Source organism: Helicoverpa zea, chromosome 6 (assembly GCF_022581195.2).
Source record: "Helicoverpa zea isolate HzStark_Cry1AcR chromosome 6, ilHelZeax1.1, whole genome shotgun sequence".
Lineage (NCBI taxonomy): Eukaryota > Metazoa > Arthropoda > Insecta > Lepidoptera > Noctuidae > Helicoverpa > Helicoverpa zea.
Genome location: NC_061457.1, coordinates 11,329,978 through 11,345,651, shown reverse-complemented (window position 1 = coordinate 11,345,651; position 15,674 = coordinate 11,329,978). Strand labels below are relative to the sequence as shown.

General features: G+C 38.6%; 1 protein-coding gene across 1 annotated transcript; it reads left to right on the top strand.

Annotated features, from left to right (window-relative positions):
* The first annotated feature begins 9,116 nt into the window (after window positions 1–9,116).
* On the top strand, window positions 9,117–15,444 carry LOC124630927. Its single transcript, XM_047164970.1, has 2 exons — window positions 9,117–9,172; window positions 14,511–15,444. Exons 1-2 carry the CDS (start codon window positions 9,117–9,119, stop codon window positions 15,442–15,444), a joined length of 990 nt encoding a protein of 329 aa, XP_047020926.1.
* The last annotated feature ends 230 nt before the right edge of the window (window positions 15,445–15,674 follow it).

Sequence of the window (15,674 nt, the reverse complement as noted above, 5' to 3'; positions counted from 1 at the left end):
AATGTATTGAAAGTGCTTAAATGTAACAATTATTTTGGGGAAAGAAATAGGAATCATCTAGTTCCAAAGTTACTAAACAAATTACCCTCAGCCCTGATAACTAATATCGAAACGAACGAATATTAATAAATTAAGAAAGTATTTACTAAATAATTTAGGATTAACACTGTAAAGTTATCTACTATACTGAATGTTATAAGCGAGCTGTAAGAGCATAATTTAATCTTGTGATAAAACGAGCTAAATCTGCCAACAAACTGCCATGCAGTTTGGCAGACTTATAATTTAAGAGCTTAAGAGTGATGTGTTTCTGAATAAATGCTTTTTTTTCTTTTTTCTCAATATTCCTGATGAAGTATCAACAACTGACTTTCCAGTGTATTCGAAATCTTTCGGGTAAGCACTTTAGGCGTGCCTACGCGAGGCGGATGACTATGTAAAGATACGCTTGTGATAAATGTGCTGTCTAAAATAGAGCCAATGATTACTTATAATTAAATATTTCAAAGTGAACTATAAACATTTTTGCAAAAATATGTATGTCAAAGAAACATTGTTCTAAGAGACATCGTCATTAGTGGTTGCAGGCTCAGGGCGTCTTTGGGGTAGAATGCGAGCACAAAATACAATGTCCACAGTTTCACACTATTTCACACTAACACACCAAAGGAAAATGATTGATTATAACCGAGCAGCGGTCGTGGTGGCCTAGTGGCTAAAGAACCAACCTCTCAAGTATAAGGGCGCGGGTTCGATTCCAGGTCAGGCAAGTACCAATGCAACTTTTCTTAATTTGTATGTACTTTCTAAGTATATCTTAGACACCAATGACTGTGTTTCGGATGGCACGTTAAACTGTAGGTCCCGGCTGTCATTGAACATCCTTGACAGTCGTAACGGGTAGCCAGAAGCCAGTAAGTCTGACACCAGTCTAACCAAGGGGTATCGGGTTGCCCGGGTAACTGGGTTGAGGAGGTCAGATAAGCAGTCGCTTCTTGTAAAGCACTGGTACTCAGCTGAATCCGGTTAGACTGGAAGCCGACCCCAACATAGTTGGGAAAAAGGCTCAGAGGATGATGGATGATAACCGAGCAGCGGGTTCAGGGCTCCGATCTCTCTTTTGTTACATTATCTGCACAACACCATGCAACAATTCAGTGTGATCCAACTCGATCATGTTCCCGCTCAAAATAATGTCACATCAAGAACTGTCATAGGAGCTTTTTTTTTATTTGTGTATAGTCCGTTTTTTGCTTGTCCCTAGGATTTGACCTACTTTTATTCTTAAACCCATTAACTATTTGAGTTTTTAAAGGTAGTGGACCAAAGAAAATACATTTAATTTTAATAATATAATATAATAATAATAATAGGGCATCTGAGGCGGATGACGGGGAGTAGCGACCCCGCGGGGCTATATCCGAGTGCTCCAGGGAGAGTATACTGTCCCCCATCTCCGGCCTGCCGGAGTGAAGCATGACGGGGGATAGGTCTCCCGCCTCTTGGCTAGCCTTCATCGGTCAGATTTGAGTCGCTAGAGTAGGGTTAGCAGCCCGCTCGGAGGGTAGGTGCCTCGTGGTAAGTGACGAGTGGGCCGGTGATGCTGGACCCACAGGGAGCGCGTGATCTGCGTTTAAAGTCCGCCGAGGTATCCTCACCCTTCAGCCGCTCATGTAGCTGTTGCCCTCTTGTTGCGATTTAGCGACTGATTCCCGGGGGCCCAGTAAGTGAGTTGGCGAGTCTCCACCTGCCATTTTTACATGTATTTAATAAATTGTCATCGGCAGGTGCCATAGTTCCTGTAGTTTCCCATTCCTAGTCCATTAGCATTCCATCACAATAGCCCAAGTAGTTTTCATCCATAGTTAGCAATAGTTTAGCACAGAACCGGGGATTGTCCTTGGGTACATTTCTATAGTGTATACAGGGATAATCGTCGGCTTTGTGTCACCATTTCATTAAAGTTGTCTCAAAAGGGCTTCAGCGTGTTGGCTTCGGCCCCACGTTCGCCTCCCAAAAATCCGGGACTCTGTAGTCCCGAGGTCTGGTAGAGACATACAAGATAATAAAATGTTTTTATTTTGTACGGAAATATACAGCGAAAGTACAGAGAAATGTCTTAAGAGTAAGTTGTACAAAAGTGACAAAAGTTCCAGGTCGAACGTCTGACTTCTAAACTAGGCAATAAGCCTGTGTCTTAGAAGTCAATGTTCCTCGAAATAACAATAACATACAACTATTTATATGACACACGTGCAAGTACTTCTGTGATATTAAAATAATAGAAAACAATCTTAAGCGTATACAGCATTTAGCTATTTATATCGTGTGTGTCATTCACAATCACATTAAATCATATCACATATACTTTATGATATTCTATGGCGAATTGTAAAAAAAATAACCTAATCCATTCAGTGGTTTAACCACAGGAGTCATTTTTCGTTATTATAATTTACAACATCATGTGTAAAGCAGAGATAAAGTTAGGAGTATCGTATGTTTTGATCAGTTGACAGCTGTCAGTTTTCAAGGGAGAATTTCAGTTGTTTGTAATGACTGACTTTTATATGGTGTTCTAATTTTTGCACATTTTTATTCCATTAACTTTGTTTGAAATTTTTTTTTTTATTATTTTACGTATTTTTCTTTTATCTTTGTGTTAATTGACATATATTAACCAGTATATTAACGCATTTCATTTAATGTGATTATGAGCGACACACCCGATATACTAATTTTGAGTAGATTTTCAGTTTCGTCGTATGATAACTTTTGCAACCACTTGGTGAGAATATTCTTAACCTCGTATTTTGTGCGATTATAGATAGACAACATTTTATTTATTTTATTATAAAGTCGAGAGCTTGTAGCTAGAAACTGTCGACTAGCGAGTGCAGTACGACATTTGACAGTAGCACAAACAGGGAATTGCTTACGTCTTAAGAGGACCAAGGCGTAATAGGTAGCATGGAGTGTCTACGTAGAACGGCACGGAGAATATAGAGCTGCCTAACTGTCAAAACTTGCGCCTCGGAATACAGTTGGGCTGAAGAGAAGTCTTTATGTTTGAAATACATCAGCTTTAGGATAGTTCGTTGAGAACGTTCTACAGTAAGCAAAGGTGTTTTGTAGGTTCCACCCCAGGCTGAGATGCAGTACGAAATAAGAGACTGGCAAAGACTCTGGTATACTAAAAGCATTAATTCACGATCAGCAGAATGCCTAAGTTCCTTGAAGATATAAATCAGCTTCCTGATCCGGGTACATAAGGCTTCAATATGGGGTTTCCAGCTTAGTCTATAGTCTATGAAAACCCTCAGATATTTTATATTTTATATTTTATCATGAACCAGAGATAGAGCTGGACAGTTGCAGCCATTACTACTGTCTGCGCAAGTATGAGCTATGACTAATCCTGACTCTGGGGGAGGACTAGTAGTGTTAGGTAATGAAAAGCGAATATTTTTTGATTTTGCGATATTAAGTGTCAAGAGATTTTCTGAAAGCCATTCCATTACCAAGTGAAGCGCACATTCAGCTCTTTGTTTTGCCTTAATCCAATCAACGTCGTGAACTATCAACGCCGTGTCGTCAGCATAAGTAAATATATCGCAGTTTGGAATCTGAGCTTGACACAGATCGTTAATATATAGTAGGAAGAGCGTGTGGAGGAAGAGCGTGAGCCAAGTATGCTTCCCCACAGGGAAGTATACTTGGCCCACGCTCTTTTGATAGATTCGCACCGAAATTGATAGTCTTATAGGTCAAGGAAAATGCCATAGCATTTCATTTTCCCATCCAATTTATCAACCAGTGTTTTTGTAACGTCAACTACTGCATCCTCAGTTGATATACCTGCTCTGAAACCATATTGGTTACACGCAGTAAGTTTGTGCTTATTCAGAAAACTTATTAAAGAATTGCTGAGGATTCTTTCAAGGATCTTTGATAGCGAACTCAATACGGAAATAGGCCGATAGTTTGTAATACTAGTCCTATCACCACTCTTAAAAATAGGATGCACAACAGCTTTCTTAAAAGCGTCAGGGAAAACGCCGGAGTCAATAGCTCGGTTACAGATATGTGCTATTGGCACAGCCAATGTAAGACTCAACTGTTTGAGCACCTTAGCTGGGATATTATCGTAGCCTGTAGCACAGTCGCTACGTAAGGAGTCGATTAGGCTTTTCACGTGATCTATATCAACTGGCAGTATAACAAGTGAGTTACAACTAGTCGAACGTTCAGTTACCACTTTGTCACGTCGTGTAAGTGGTGTTATGTTTGAAGCTAAAGTTTGTCCTATGTTAACGAAGAAGTTGTTGACATCATTAATTGAGGTTTTTGGATCGTTGGCTATTTGAAGCAATTCTCGGGGGGACTGCGGTTGGGAACACGTATTCGTAATTTGTTTAATAGCTTTCCATGTAGCTTTCGGATTATTCTTAGCCTTAGACAGCTCATTTTTATCATGGGTTCGCTTCATTTTTTTCAGTAACGAATTTAGGAAATTACGATACCGCGTATATGTGATTTTAAGAACATTATTACTTGGATCCCTAGTTACTTTTTTATGTATCATGTCTCTATTTCGTATACAACAGACCAAGCCTTGGGTCATCCACGGTTTGAGAACACGAACCTTTCTATGGATTTGTATACGTTGTGTATGTTTCATAATGATCTCTTGCATTAAGATAATTAATAAAGCAGCGGCCAGACTTGGATCTGGCTCTTCCAAGACTGGTTTAAAATCGGTAATATCTACTTCATTTTTTATTGCAGTATAATTATAACGATATAATGTGTTGGAACTACTGTTTGTCATAATGCTTTTGGTCTTTAGACACAAAATGACGGGAATGTGATCAGTAATATAGGATTCTAGTAATATGACGCGTGCTATTCCCCTAGTTTTAATAGAACGTGGTCTAAACAGTTTCATGACCTAGTAGGTCGTAAATGAGCAGGGAGTAGTCCCAGTGAGGCGGTCATGGTAAGATAAATCGTTTGCGTGCCGGTCATTGTTGTTCGATTTTATATCTATATTCAATTACATATTTAGACTGTGATAGAATTGATCCAGGTTATGATATGAGGGAGAGCGGTATATACTTATAATAGCTGTATTTTTTACGGTACAAACAAGGCAGTTTGCATCAAGAAATGGGGGTTCGTGTGTAACACTTGAAATGGATGCTTTAGAATATACTACGACTCCATCATCATTTTAATTTAATTTTAGTTTATGTTTTAAATATCCATTATTTTATTTTAACAGCATTTAAATAAACAGGAGTAGCCTGTTTTTGCTTGTCCCCAGCTGAATTTATATGATTGGATCAAGAATATTTAGCGATTTTTTTACGGGCGATATACTTTTTTTAAGGGGTTTAGTTTCTAAATGTCATCATTTAATAATATTCATCAATTCATTGAAGCTGCAATACTCCCTGATACGCAGGAAAATCTACCGCAGTACTCGTCATGATCGACGAGTATGGGCTGACTCTATTGCGGATTGTGCACAACGCGCTGCTAACTCCGGCAATCTCAGGGAGATGTACAAGGCGACGAAGACCTTGGCCGGGAATCGGAACCAGAGGAAGAAGAAGCCCTTAAAAGATAAAGGAGGCCAGCTGATTGTGACATCGGAGGGACAGCTTCAACGCTGGCGGGAGCACTTCGAGGAAATCTTCCGAGTCCCAAATGACCCCGTAACCACGGCCGTACCTGCTGCCAGCTTGCCCACATCAAACCTGGATATCGATGTGTCTCCTCCTACAGGGGAGGAGGTAATGAAGGCTATCCGTAGGCTAAACAATGGGAAAGCCCCAGGAGTCGACCTCATCACAGCGGAAATGCTCAAAGCCGACATTACCACCGCAGCAAACGCACTGACTCCCCTTTTGCAGAACATCTGGTCAGCAGAAGAGTTACCTGATAAACTGGAACAAAGGCCTTCTCATCACCGTACCCAAGAAAGGAGACCACAGTGAATGTGGCAATTGGAGAGGCATCACTTTGCTCTCGACTCCTTCCAAGGTGCTCTGCCAGATCATCCTGGACAGGCTGTCGGGGGCCGTCGAGCCTCTTCTGCGTAAAGAGCAGGCTGGCTTCCGTCCCAACCGATCGTGCACGGACCAGATCAACACCTTGCGCATAATCCTCGAACAGGCATCAGAATGGCAGAGGGACATGTACTTGACCTTTGTGGACTTCGAAAAAGCCTTCGACACGCTGCGATGGAATTGCATCTGGGACCGGCTTCGTGAAATTGGAGTCCCCGAGAAGATCACGACCATAATTAAGGCCATCTACGGGAAATATTCTTGTAGGGTAACTCACGACGGCCTCGTCTCGGAGGACATACCGGTTCATGCGGGTGTACGCCAGGGGTGTCTCCTTTCGCCTCTCCTCTTCCTTGTTGTCCTTGATGGCATCATGCACCATACCACCAAGAACAAGCGCCGCGGCATAGAGTGGGGACTATCCAACGTCTTAGAAGATTTGGACTATGCCGACGACCTATGTCTATTGAGCCACACGCGAACCGACATGCAAGCCAAACTGGACGACCTGCAACGAGAGGCCATGGAGACGGGATTAAAAATTAACACCCGGAAGACCCAGGAAATGAGGTGCGGAGTGACGTGCTCATTACCGTTGCTTATCGGCACAGAGGGAGTGGAGAGGGTCCACAAGTTCACCTACCTCGGGAGTGTTGTGTCGGAAACAGGAGGGACCGAGGAGGACATCACGTCGAGGATCGCCAAAGGGAGAGCAACCTTCGCACAGCTCCGTCCTGTGTGGCAATCACGGAAGTTGACCAGGAGAGTTAAGCTCAAAATATTCCGGTCCAATGTCAAAACCGTATTGCTGTACGGATGCGAAACATGGAAGGCCACAAAAGACATCTCGCGTAAGCTCCAGGTCTTCGTCAATCGCTGCCTTCGTCGTATTCTCGGTATATACTGGCCCGAGAAAATCTCCAACATAGAACTGTGGGAACGCTGCGGGGAGACACCGATCGACCAGCAGATCAAACGCCGCAAGTGGAACTGGATCGGCCACACGCTCCGAAGGGACCCCGATCACATCCCGAGGCAAGCCCTAGACTGGAATCCCCAAGGGAAGCGGAAACGTGGCCGCCCTAAACAATCCTGGCGGCGGACGATCATTGCAGAGGCGGCGGCTATAGGCAGAACGTGGAGCGAAATAAAGCGCGAAGCTCAAGACCGAACGCGATGGCGGAGCACTGTGGATGCCCTCTGCCCCATCTAGGGGACATAGGACTCTAAGTCAAGTCATCAATTCATTTGTAATATTCATCAATTCATTTGTAATATTCTGGCTTATTTACATAAAAAAAGTATAAAATTACGATGACGCAATTTTGATCCACCCTGAACATTCAGTATTGTGACCGCATTTTATAGTACTTTAAGCCACAATTTTTGGGTCCTAATAATTTGAAACAGGTACTACTTAGACATACTACTGCGTTTTACTTTACTTTACTATTAAAGTCAAAAGGACTTTGGGGAACGTAGACGTTTTGTTGCTGGCTCCGTACAAGAACGGAATTTATGTTCAGATATGTGTCTGAATTTTACTACAGTGTAACCAAATATTAGGATTGCTGTTTATTTCTAGAAACCGCCATTTCTTTAAGTTACTGTTTAAAATGACATCAAATGGAAAAGAACCACAAATAATTATTTATATTTTTTTTTAATCGGCAAGTATGAAAACGTGACTTCCGTTTTGTGACCAAATCTATGGTCACATACGGGCTGAGCTCAAAGTCACAACATGACTGATCCTATAAAGTTTAGTTTACATGGAAACAGTGATGTTGTTTCAGAAATTCAGAATAATAGTTTCTGTGGGGATCAATTTTATTTTATTCATGTTTACAATCTTTATGTAAACGAGGTACAATATTTTTTTGTTATTATTTGTTCCATTATTGAAAAGATATAGTATTATATAGTATTTCTTGATTATTATTAAATCTTGATCTGGAATATTACATAATTATAATAATAGCGTCCATGTAGATGAAGCTTTATCCTTTTCAAGCGTTCAGTGGTGTGACTGTCCCTGTTTTCTATTTTAAACAAAAAAATATTTAAAATTCTTTATAAAATACTGCTTTGTTCTGTTTTCGCTCGATGGACAGGAATTTAATTTTGATTCATAACTAGGGATCATTGAAGAAATATATTATTATTATAGCTTAATATTTTAAAAATTAATATCCGATGTGCATCAAAAGTCACATAACTGAAATTGAAGTTTGATTTTTGTTATAAAACGTTCAAAGAATTGTCGTGTTTTGTGTTTTTTTCTTTTGACAAGATTGTTTTCTTTAATTAGTAGTAAAAATATTAATAATATTTTGTGTAGTTTTTTGTTAATATCATATTTAATAGAGTCACATTCTGGAAGTGATCACATAGCTTTTTCCATTATGTATTCGGATATTTTTTATTCTAGCTATATTTGGCGTTCTAACTTAATTTTCGTTAATTTCAATCTATACACTATTTAAAAATAAACCATAGTTGCCATAAATTATAGTTTAAAAAAAAAACGAAGTTACACACATGTTCACACAAATAAAAAAAAAGCTCATAGACAAGATGGCCCCTCGACCCCGCTGAGGCATATCCTCGGCTCTGATTGGTCAATAATTAACATTGGCAAGTTACAATATTCATGACTTTATTACTTTTCTAATGTTTTAATCATACCCGTTATAAACATTCCCAAAACAAGTGTATCTACATAAACGTCAGCTACGCAGATACAGTACCATCCATTAACATGCCTGTTAATGACACATTCAGAGATGTTATCAAATCACGCGAAATGCTCGGAATAATAATTATCTGTTGGCAGCCTGCTTTACGCCTGCCATTAACGTGGCAATTCTGAAAAGAACTTTATCATTTGCTCGTTACTGTTATTGCTGGCTTTTCGTAGTAATTTGAGGTAAAAAAAAACTATTTTAAAACTTTATTTTTTACTTTATAAGTTTATCTTGGACACCGATGACCGATTAAGGGTGAAGGAACACATTTCGGGGAAACCTATGCCTGGCTACAATGTCTCTTCCCAAACAGGGCACACCTGGACTGTCCTCATGGCCTTCTGCACAGTGGTGACACCTGGGCTCTACCTCACGCCCTATCCGAAGCAGAAATGTCCAGTGGGGATCGGCGTCACGAGGCAGGCGACCCGAACCTGACTCCTCCCGAGCCACTCCTCAATGAAGGGACTTACCGCCACTATTTAGTGCAGTCATTGAAGCATTATTGTTCCAAATTTTTTTACTGAGAACCGATTTGCATGAAATTTTTAAATTAGTTTCATCTTACCCTTAACTTCAAAAGTGAAAAGGATTTGAACTCAAACATTGACCACATCGATTAAATTTTAGACAAAATAAGAAACGGCTTTGATCTTTAATATCTAGCTTAATACTGCACTTAGAACACTTTATAAAAAATCGAGTTGTTCATTGTTTTACCTGCTACAATTTTATTCTTTACTAGCTTCCACCAGCGGCTTCGCCCGCGTGGTGTATTGATAAAAAGTAGCCTATGTGTTAATCCAGGGTATCACCTATCTAAATACCAAATTTCAACCAAATCGTTCAGCCGTTTTTGCGTGATTGAATAACAAACATACATCCATACATTCTCACAAACTTTCACATTTATAATATAAGGAGAATAAAATTTTCTTTATAAAAAACCGATGAAATATGTGAAAAAATTGCGAATTTTCAATTGCCAATAACTTGAAAAGTATTGGATTACTAGCTTCTGCCAGCGACTTCGTCCGCGTTAGATTTGGACTTTGTGCCTTTGCAGAAAGAAATAATAATCACCAGCCTATCCAATTATTTAAATCTATACTTTTACTCAATTCTGTACAATGAATATATTTCCAAAATAACTATTAGGGGTGATCGATACTGATGCCAAAATTCAATCAGTAAAATTTTTGTCTGTCTGTATGTATGTTCGTTATGGAAACAAAAACTACTTGAAGGATTTTGACGAAACTTGGTACAATTATTCTTCATACTCCTGGGCAGGTTATAGGATACTTTTCATCACGTTACGATCGATAGGAGCAGAGCATTTTGTCCGTGACTCCTCTTATGTAGGGAAGTACGGCAGGTAAACGCTCATTAAATAATCTTAATACAAGGTCTTGATTTGTATTTGTGCCATATTTCAGAAGGAGGAATTAAAATACGTAAATAATCGATTGGAATTACAGTAGACGGGAAATAGCTAATATTCAATACTTTTTTTGTCATTGTAATGTCGTAGTATTTCAGAAGTACTTAATCCAATTTTATGAATGAAAGGACCATGCCCATCTGTGCCCCAGTAACGCCCAGAGAAAGTTTATTACAAGATAGCCCTAATAAATAAAAACTAGAATTATGATGATAATTTGAAGTCTTAAAAAGCACCGGTTAAAAAATAAAAAAATAAGACATTCTTGTTGACATTGCAGTACATGACATCGTTTCAATCATGCTTTATTTATTACGGTCTGGAATCTCGTCCTTTGGCATGTATATATTCATTTAATGTATATATATATTCAAATAACTGACATGTTTATCTGATAACATACAATTAAATCATGAATTCATGATGATCATGAAGTTCCTAGTGAAAAACTAATAGCAATACTGTCTATAAACGATAAAATGTATAAAAACCAGTGGGAAGTTATCATGTTTAATGTCCAATATCTTTTGAATCAGTGCTTTATATAATATTAAATCTATATCTTACAAATATGGCTATAAAGCTATCGTATGACATAGAACTGGAATTTGGGCATTGCATGGCATTGCTGACTTTTGACTCTATATTAATATGGGCATGATCCTTTATGAATGATCGTTGCGTATGCTATGTGTTTGCGTTTGTGCGCCACAACACACAGACATTGACGGAATTCCGAAAAAAAAAAATTACGTAGCAATTTTTTTGTTGATTTGGGTCGGGAATCATTAGCATAATTATGTCCTTGAATATGGCACGGATGCAAGTCAACAACTTGTATACCCGAGATAAAATCCTTAAAAGTAGTTTTATTTAAATACACACAGCTTGATGTGAAAAATCTGTGACGTCATATTTCACATTTTCGTACAAGTTGCATAGAGAGTAACCATTCCCTTAACCGTTTGACAGTTCATTAAGGCGAGGAAGTGGTCAACAATAATTCCATAACCGGCACGCGCATCTAAGGCGCCAAAAGGGGTCGGAGCGTCTGAGCGGGGCGAGGATAACAATACGCGCGCTAGCTTATAACTAAAAGTCGTAAGCGACAAAATGGTTTTGTAATTTTAATATTTAGAAATGATAATTTAATAAAAATTCCTACTACAATTTTAAAGAGTATGTATATACTCAACTACTAAAAAAGTTAAGAGGCTTAAATCGGTCCCGTTTGCCCATAATATGTGAATCTCTTTTTAAAAAGAGGTATGTTTGATATATTTTTCTCTGTTATAAAAGTTACCTAATCATGTTTCTACAACTAACAAAATAAGGTTTATATCATGAACTTTCAGGTAACCAAGTTGTATTTTGATCCGTTTTGTATTTACTGAGAAAAATTGACATCCTTGGCGCCAAAAATTCCAATTCGTCCTCTCGTTCGTTATCAAATACCGAATTTGTATCGAGTTTACTTCGGAATCCTTGTAATTTCCGGCCAATATATTATCTTGTTCCATATTATTTATTTATTTTGTTTTATATGTATATATTATTCTTTGCAGCTCAAGTGACGTTTACACAATAAACTTGTTTATTTTGTCAGATTCAGAGTCAGATTTTTATGGTTCCGTTTAAAAACAGCATGTTATTTAAAATTAAAATTCCGACGAATACGTAAGAGAACGTTCCATGGGTATTGTCTTACATGGTAAGATTTTGGTAAATTACTTTATAAGGAATTAAGTTCGTAGGAGGACGAATAATATTATGTAAGTTTACTTAAATGTACTTTGATTCGTAACCCATTGGTTTATATTCAGATGCAACACACGTCGACTCGGCTTAGTACACCTTTCCATGGCGAGATATAATCAAAGGGCGAAGGCCTAGTTATTTATTTATCCTCCTTGCGGCGCCCGGTGCGTTCTCTACCAGTCTACCTTTGGGTAAGAAATAGACGCGGTAGGTGCCACACTGTTTAATTACAGAAATATAATATAACGTACAGTTATTATGTTTTTAAATGTTTTATATTTATATGTCGGAACTACATCAGGATGGCACTATTGTCCGACATCAGCTAGGGTAATCGTACAAAGAGATACCCAAAAAAACTCAAAATTAAGAAACGTTTATTCAAATTAGTCAGAACAAAAGACAGCCCCCAAAACGCCCGCTCTTCACCACTTCCTATGTGTTTTGGCTGGGGAGAAGAAGTGGCGCAACAAACTCCCCAGCAACACATGTCTGTCTGTTAGGTTAGAAGAACCATACCATACGATAGACGTTACAATAACCACAATTTAATTTCAAAAGACACGTTACACTTTACAATAACACTAGGTACACTAGACGTGACGAAGGGCAGTTTCATGATGTGTGCAACGCGACGACTCAACGAAGACTCGATGAAGACTCAATGAAGACTGAGCTCCGCGGACGCCACGCTGACCACCACGACTCTGCCAAGCGCGCCAAAATGTTGTTTCACCGGAAACTCCACCAGAGGGCGCGCTTGCGTCTCGGTTAGTGTCCGTACTATTGACCGTCTCCGACATATAATTAATTAATATTAATAGTAAATATATGAAGTTAATAACAATAAGGGATACAAAAAGGACACGTAAACATTTAATTAAAAGAATGCCTTTTTTTGCTGGAAATAAAAAACAGAATGAACCACGAATGAAAAAATATAATTAAGGTTAATTATAATAATATTTTGGTAAGGAACCCTGGTTGAATTAGTCCGTCTCACTCGTGACCGACATATTTAATGAAAACATTCTTCCACTGCTAGTATATATACACAAACTCAGCTATAGGTCAGTTAGTAAACAGAAAGCGTTCCTTTTGATAATTCAACGTGACCAGTGGGCGATTGCCATAATGTGAGTTCTTTGTTTGTGTACCGAGATAAAATATAGCCTGCGTTACTCAGGGATAGTGTAGCTAACAAACAGTGGAAGAATTTTTCAAGTCGGATCAGTAGTTCGGAGCCTTTAGGGGACAAACAAAAAAAGCCTCATTATTACTTTAGTATAGGTTAGTGTGTGTGTGTTACATACTTAGATATTTACAACACTATAAATATTTCCTATAAAACTGAAAACTATCCTAGTAACAAAAAAATTTAACCGACTTCCCAAAACACTAAAAAGCCAAAAAAAATAATTTTAGGTGCATCGGCCTAGAAGTTGGTGTCTTATGGATGTTCCTAAGTTAATTTTGCCACCGACTTCTAGGCCGATGCACCTAAAATTATTTTTTTTTGGCTTTTTAGTGTTTTGCGAAGTCGGTTAAATTTTTTCGTAAAAAAGTTTTTTATTTACAGCTTTTCAGTGATACGAATAGCTGTCACTATCCGTATAAGTGGAAAGTTCTCATCAATAGAAAATAATTTAAGCCCAAATACGAGGTATTTTACATATTCAGTTGTTGAGTTGCCTCGACCTTCTCTGGTCTTCATCATCAGGTCAGCTCCAAACCTTCACTGTTGCAAAGGTCTCGTCAATACAAATAATATAACCCCAAACACGAGGTTGTTTACATATTCAGTTGTCGAGTTCCCTCGACCTTCTCTGGTCTCCATCATCAGGTCAGCTTCAAACCTTCACTGTTGAATAGTGCTCTGAGGCATACACCTGAGTGTCAAGTTTTTACCCTATGTATGCCTACAACTTTCGAAGGTTGCCCTCGATTTTTCAGGGTTTCCATCATCAGATCCTGACCTGATGACAATGGGACCAACTGGCAACTATTCCGCGTCGAACAAAAAAAGAATCACGTAAATCGGTCTATAAACCTCGGAGTAATCGATGTACATACATAGAAAAAAAAAAAAACATACCGGCCGAATTGAGAACCTCCTCCTTTTTGGGAAGTCGGTTAAAAAGCAAAATTAAAGACAATTTTTTTCCAAAAAAACAAGACCGACTTCTAAGAACGCTTTTCTGTCGGATTTGTGTCTGGTTTTTTACGGAACCCTACGAATGTTCTTGTTTAAAATGTAGCCGCCAACACTTAAATTACAGATAATCGAGACGATTTTTTATAGGATTTTTTGAACAAATTGCTATCAGTGTCTACTATTTTTCCCCTGCAAAAAATCTATCACCGATTATCGGCCGTGGACAAGCAGCCTATTGTGTTTTACAGAAAATTCATTGCACTCTGTCGTATGTTTCTAAAAGATTTACGTTTTCATTTTAAGTATTGATAACTATTTTATTTTTATTGCAGGAATACTTCAAAATGGCTCTGCGTTATAGTTTACATGACCATGTTACTACAGACTCAAGCTCAACTTTATAATCATCATTGGGATAAAGCTCCGAAGTGGGGCTGGCCGAGGTTTACCTATTGGAAGGATAGGCCTACATATCAAGTTCGTTTTAGTGACAGAATTTCACTTGTCATTCTTAATAAACCGAACAAAGTTATAAATCAAAAGTATACGGTTATTGCGCCGTCAGTTCTTATTGATTGGAGTCGAGTACTTACGTGTTACAACCCTTTCCGAGAGATATTGCGTACCCCCGCTCTGGCAAATGAATTGGTTGTAGCCTTCGCACAAAGTTATACTCTGAGACATGTCGTAGGGGTGCACATAGCTAAAATCTCATGCGCACGTCAAGTAGTATACTTGCCAGATGATAAGGTCAAACACTGGCATGGACTCGATCGAAGAAATTCCCCTATACACGACTTGCTTATAATGAGAGTAGAAGAAGAATTTCCGTACCCTAATTTCTCAACATATTATGAGTATAGTAAGGATATTGACTATAAAGGCTACGGTTATATTGGTCCCCTCTGGACATTTCTCGCTAGGCCTACTGATAAGCCAAGTGGAGTATATATTTATTCCTTAGGTTTCAGTAAAGAGGAAATGAGAAACTATTCAAAAATTCATGAGCTTTATTTGGAACATATTGTGGACTGTCGGGAGTATATACCACAAGAATGGGGATATTTTATCTGCGTAAAAAATGCATGGAACTACTACGGAGTGGCGGATGGCTCCATGTTATATTCTAGAAATAGATTATACGGAGTTGCCGCCTTTTCCTTGTGGAGAAATAAGACGTCTCTTTATGTATTTACGGACGTAAGAGTGTATCAAGAACTTACGAATTATACGTGTTCGGAAGAAGAGTTTTTTTTCCCGTGGTAGACAGTCAGGGTTACAAAAAGATCAGGATCGGATCCGATGTACGTTCTTATGATATGTTTCAATGTTTGACACTTCCAGACTCCGGGGTGCTCAGTTGTGAATGTTTCTAAAACATTATAAAGTGATTTCGGGCCGACTCGGTACTCAAATCAGTAAGAATTTATGTATTATACAATAAAGGTATGAAGATCATTCCACAACTAGACACTCGATTTGTAATTTAAAAAGGT

Coding starts and splice junctions, on each gene's coding strand:
- LOC124630927 (XM_047164970.1), top strand. CDS start 9,117: ATGTCTCTTCCCAAACAGGGCACACCTGGACTGTCCTCATGGCCTTCT. Junction 9,173..14,510: donor TCATGGCCTTCTGCACAGTG/GTGACACCTGGG, acceptor TTTTTATTGCAG/GAATACTTCAAAATGGCTCT.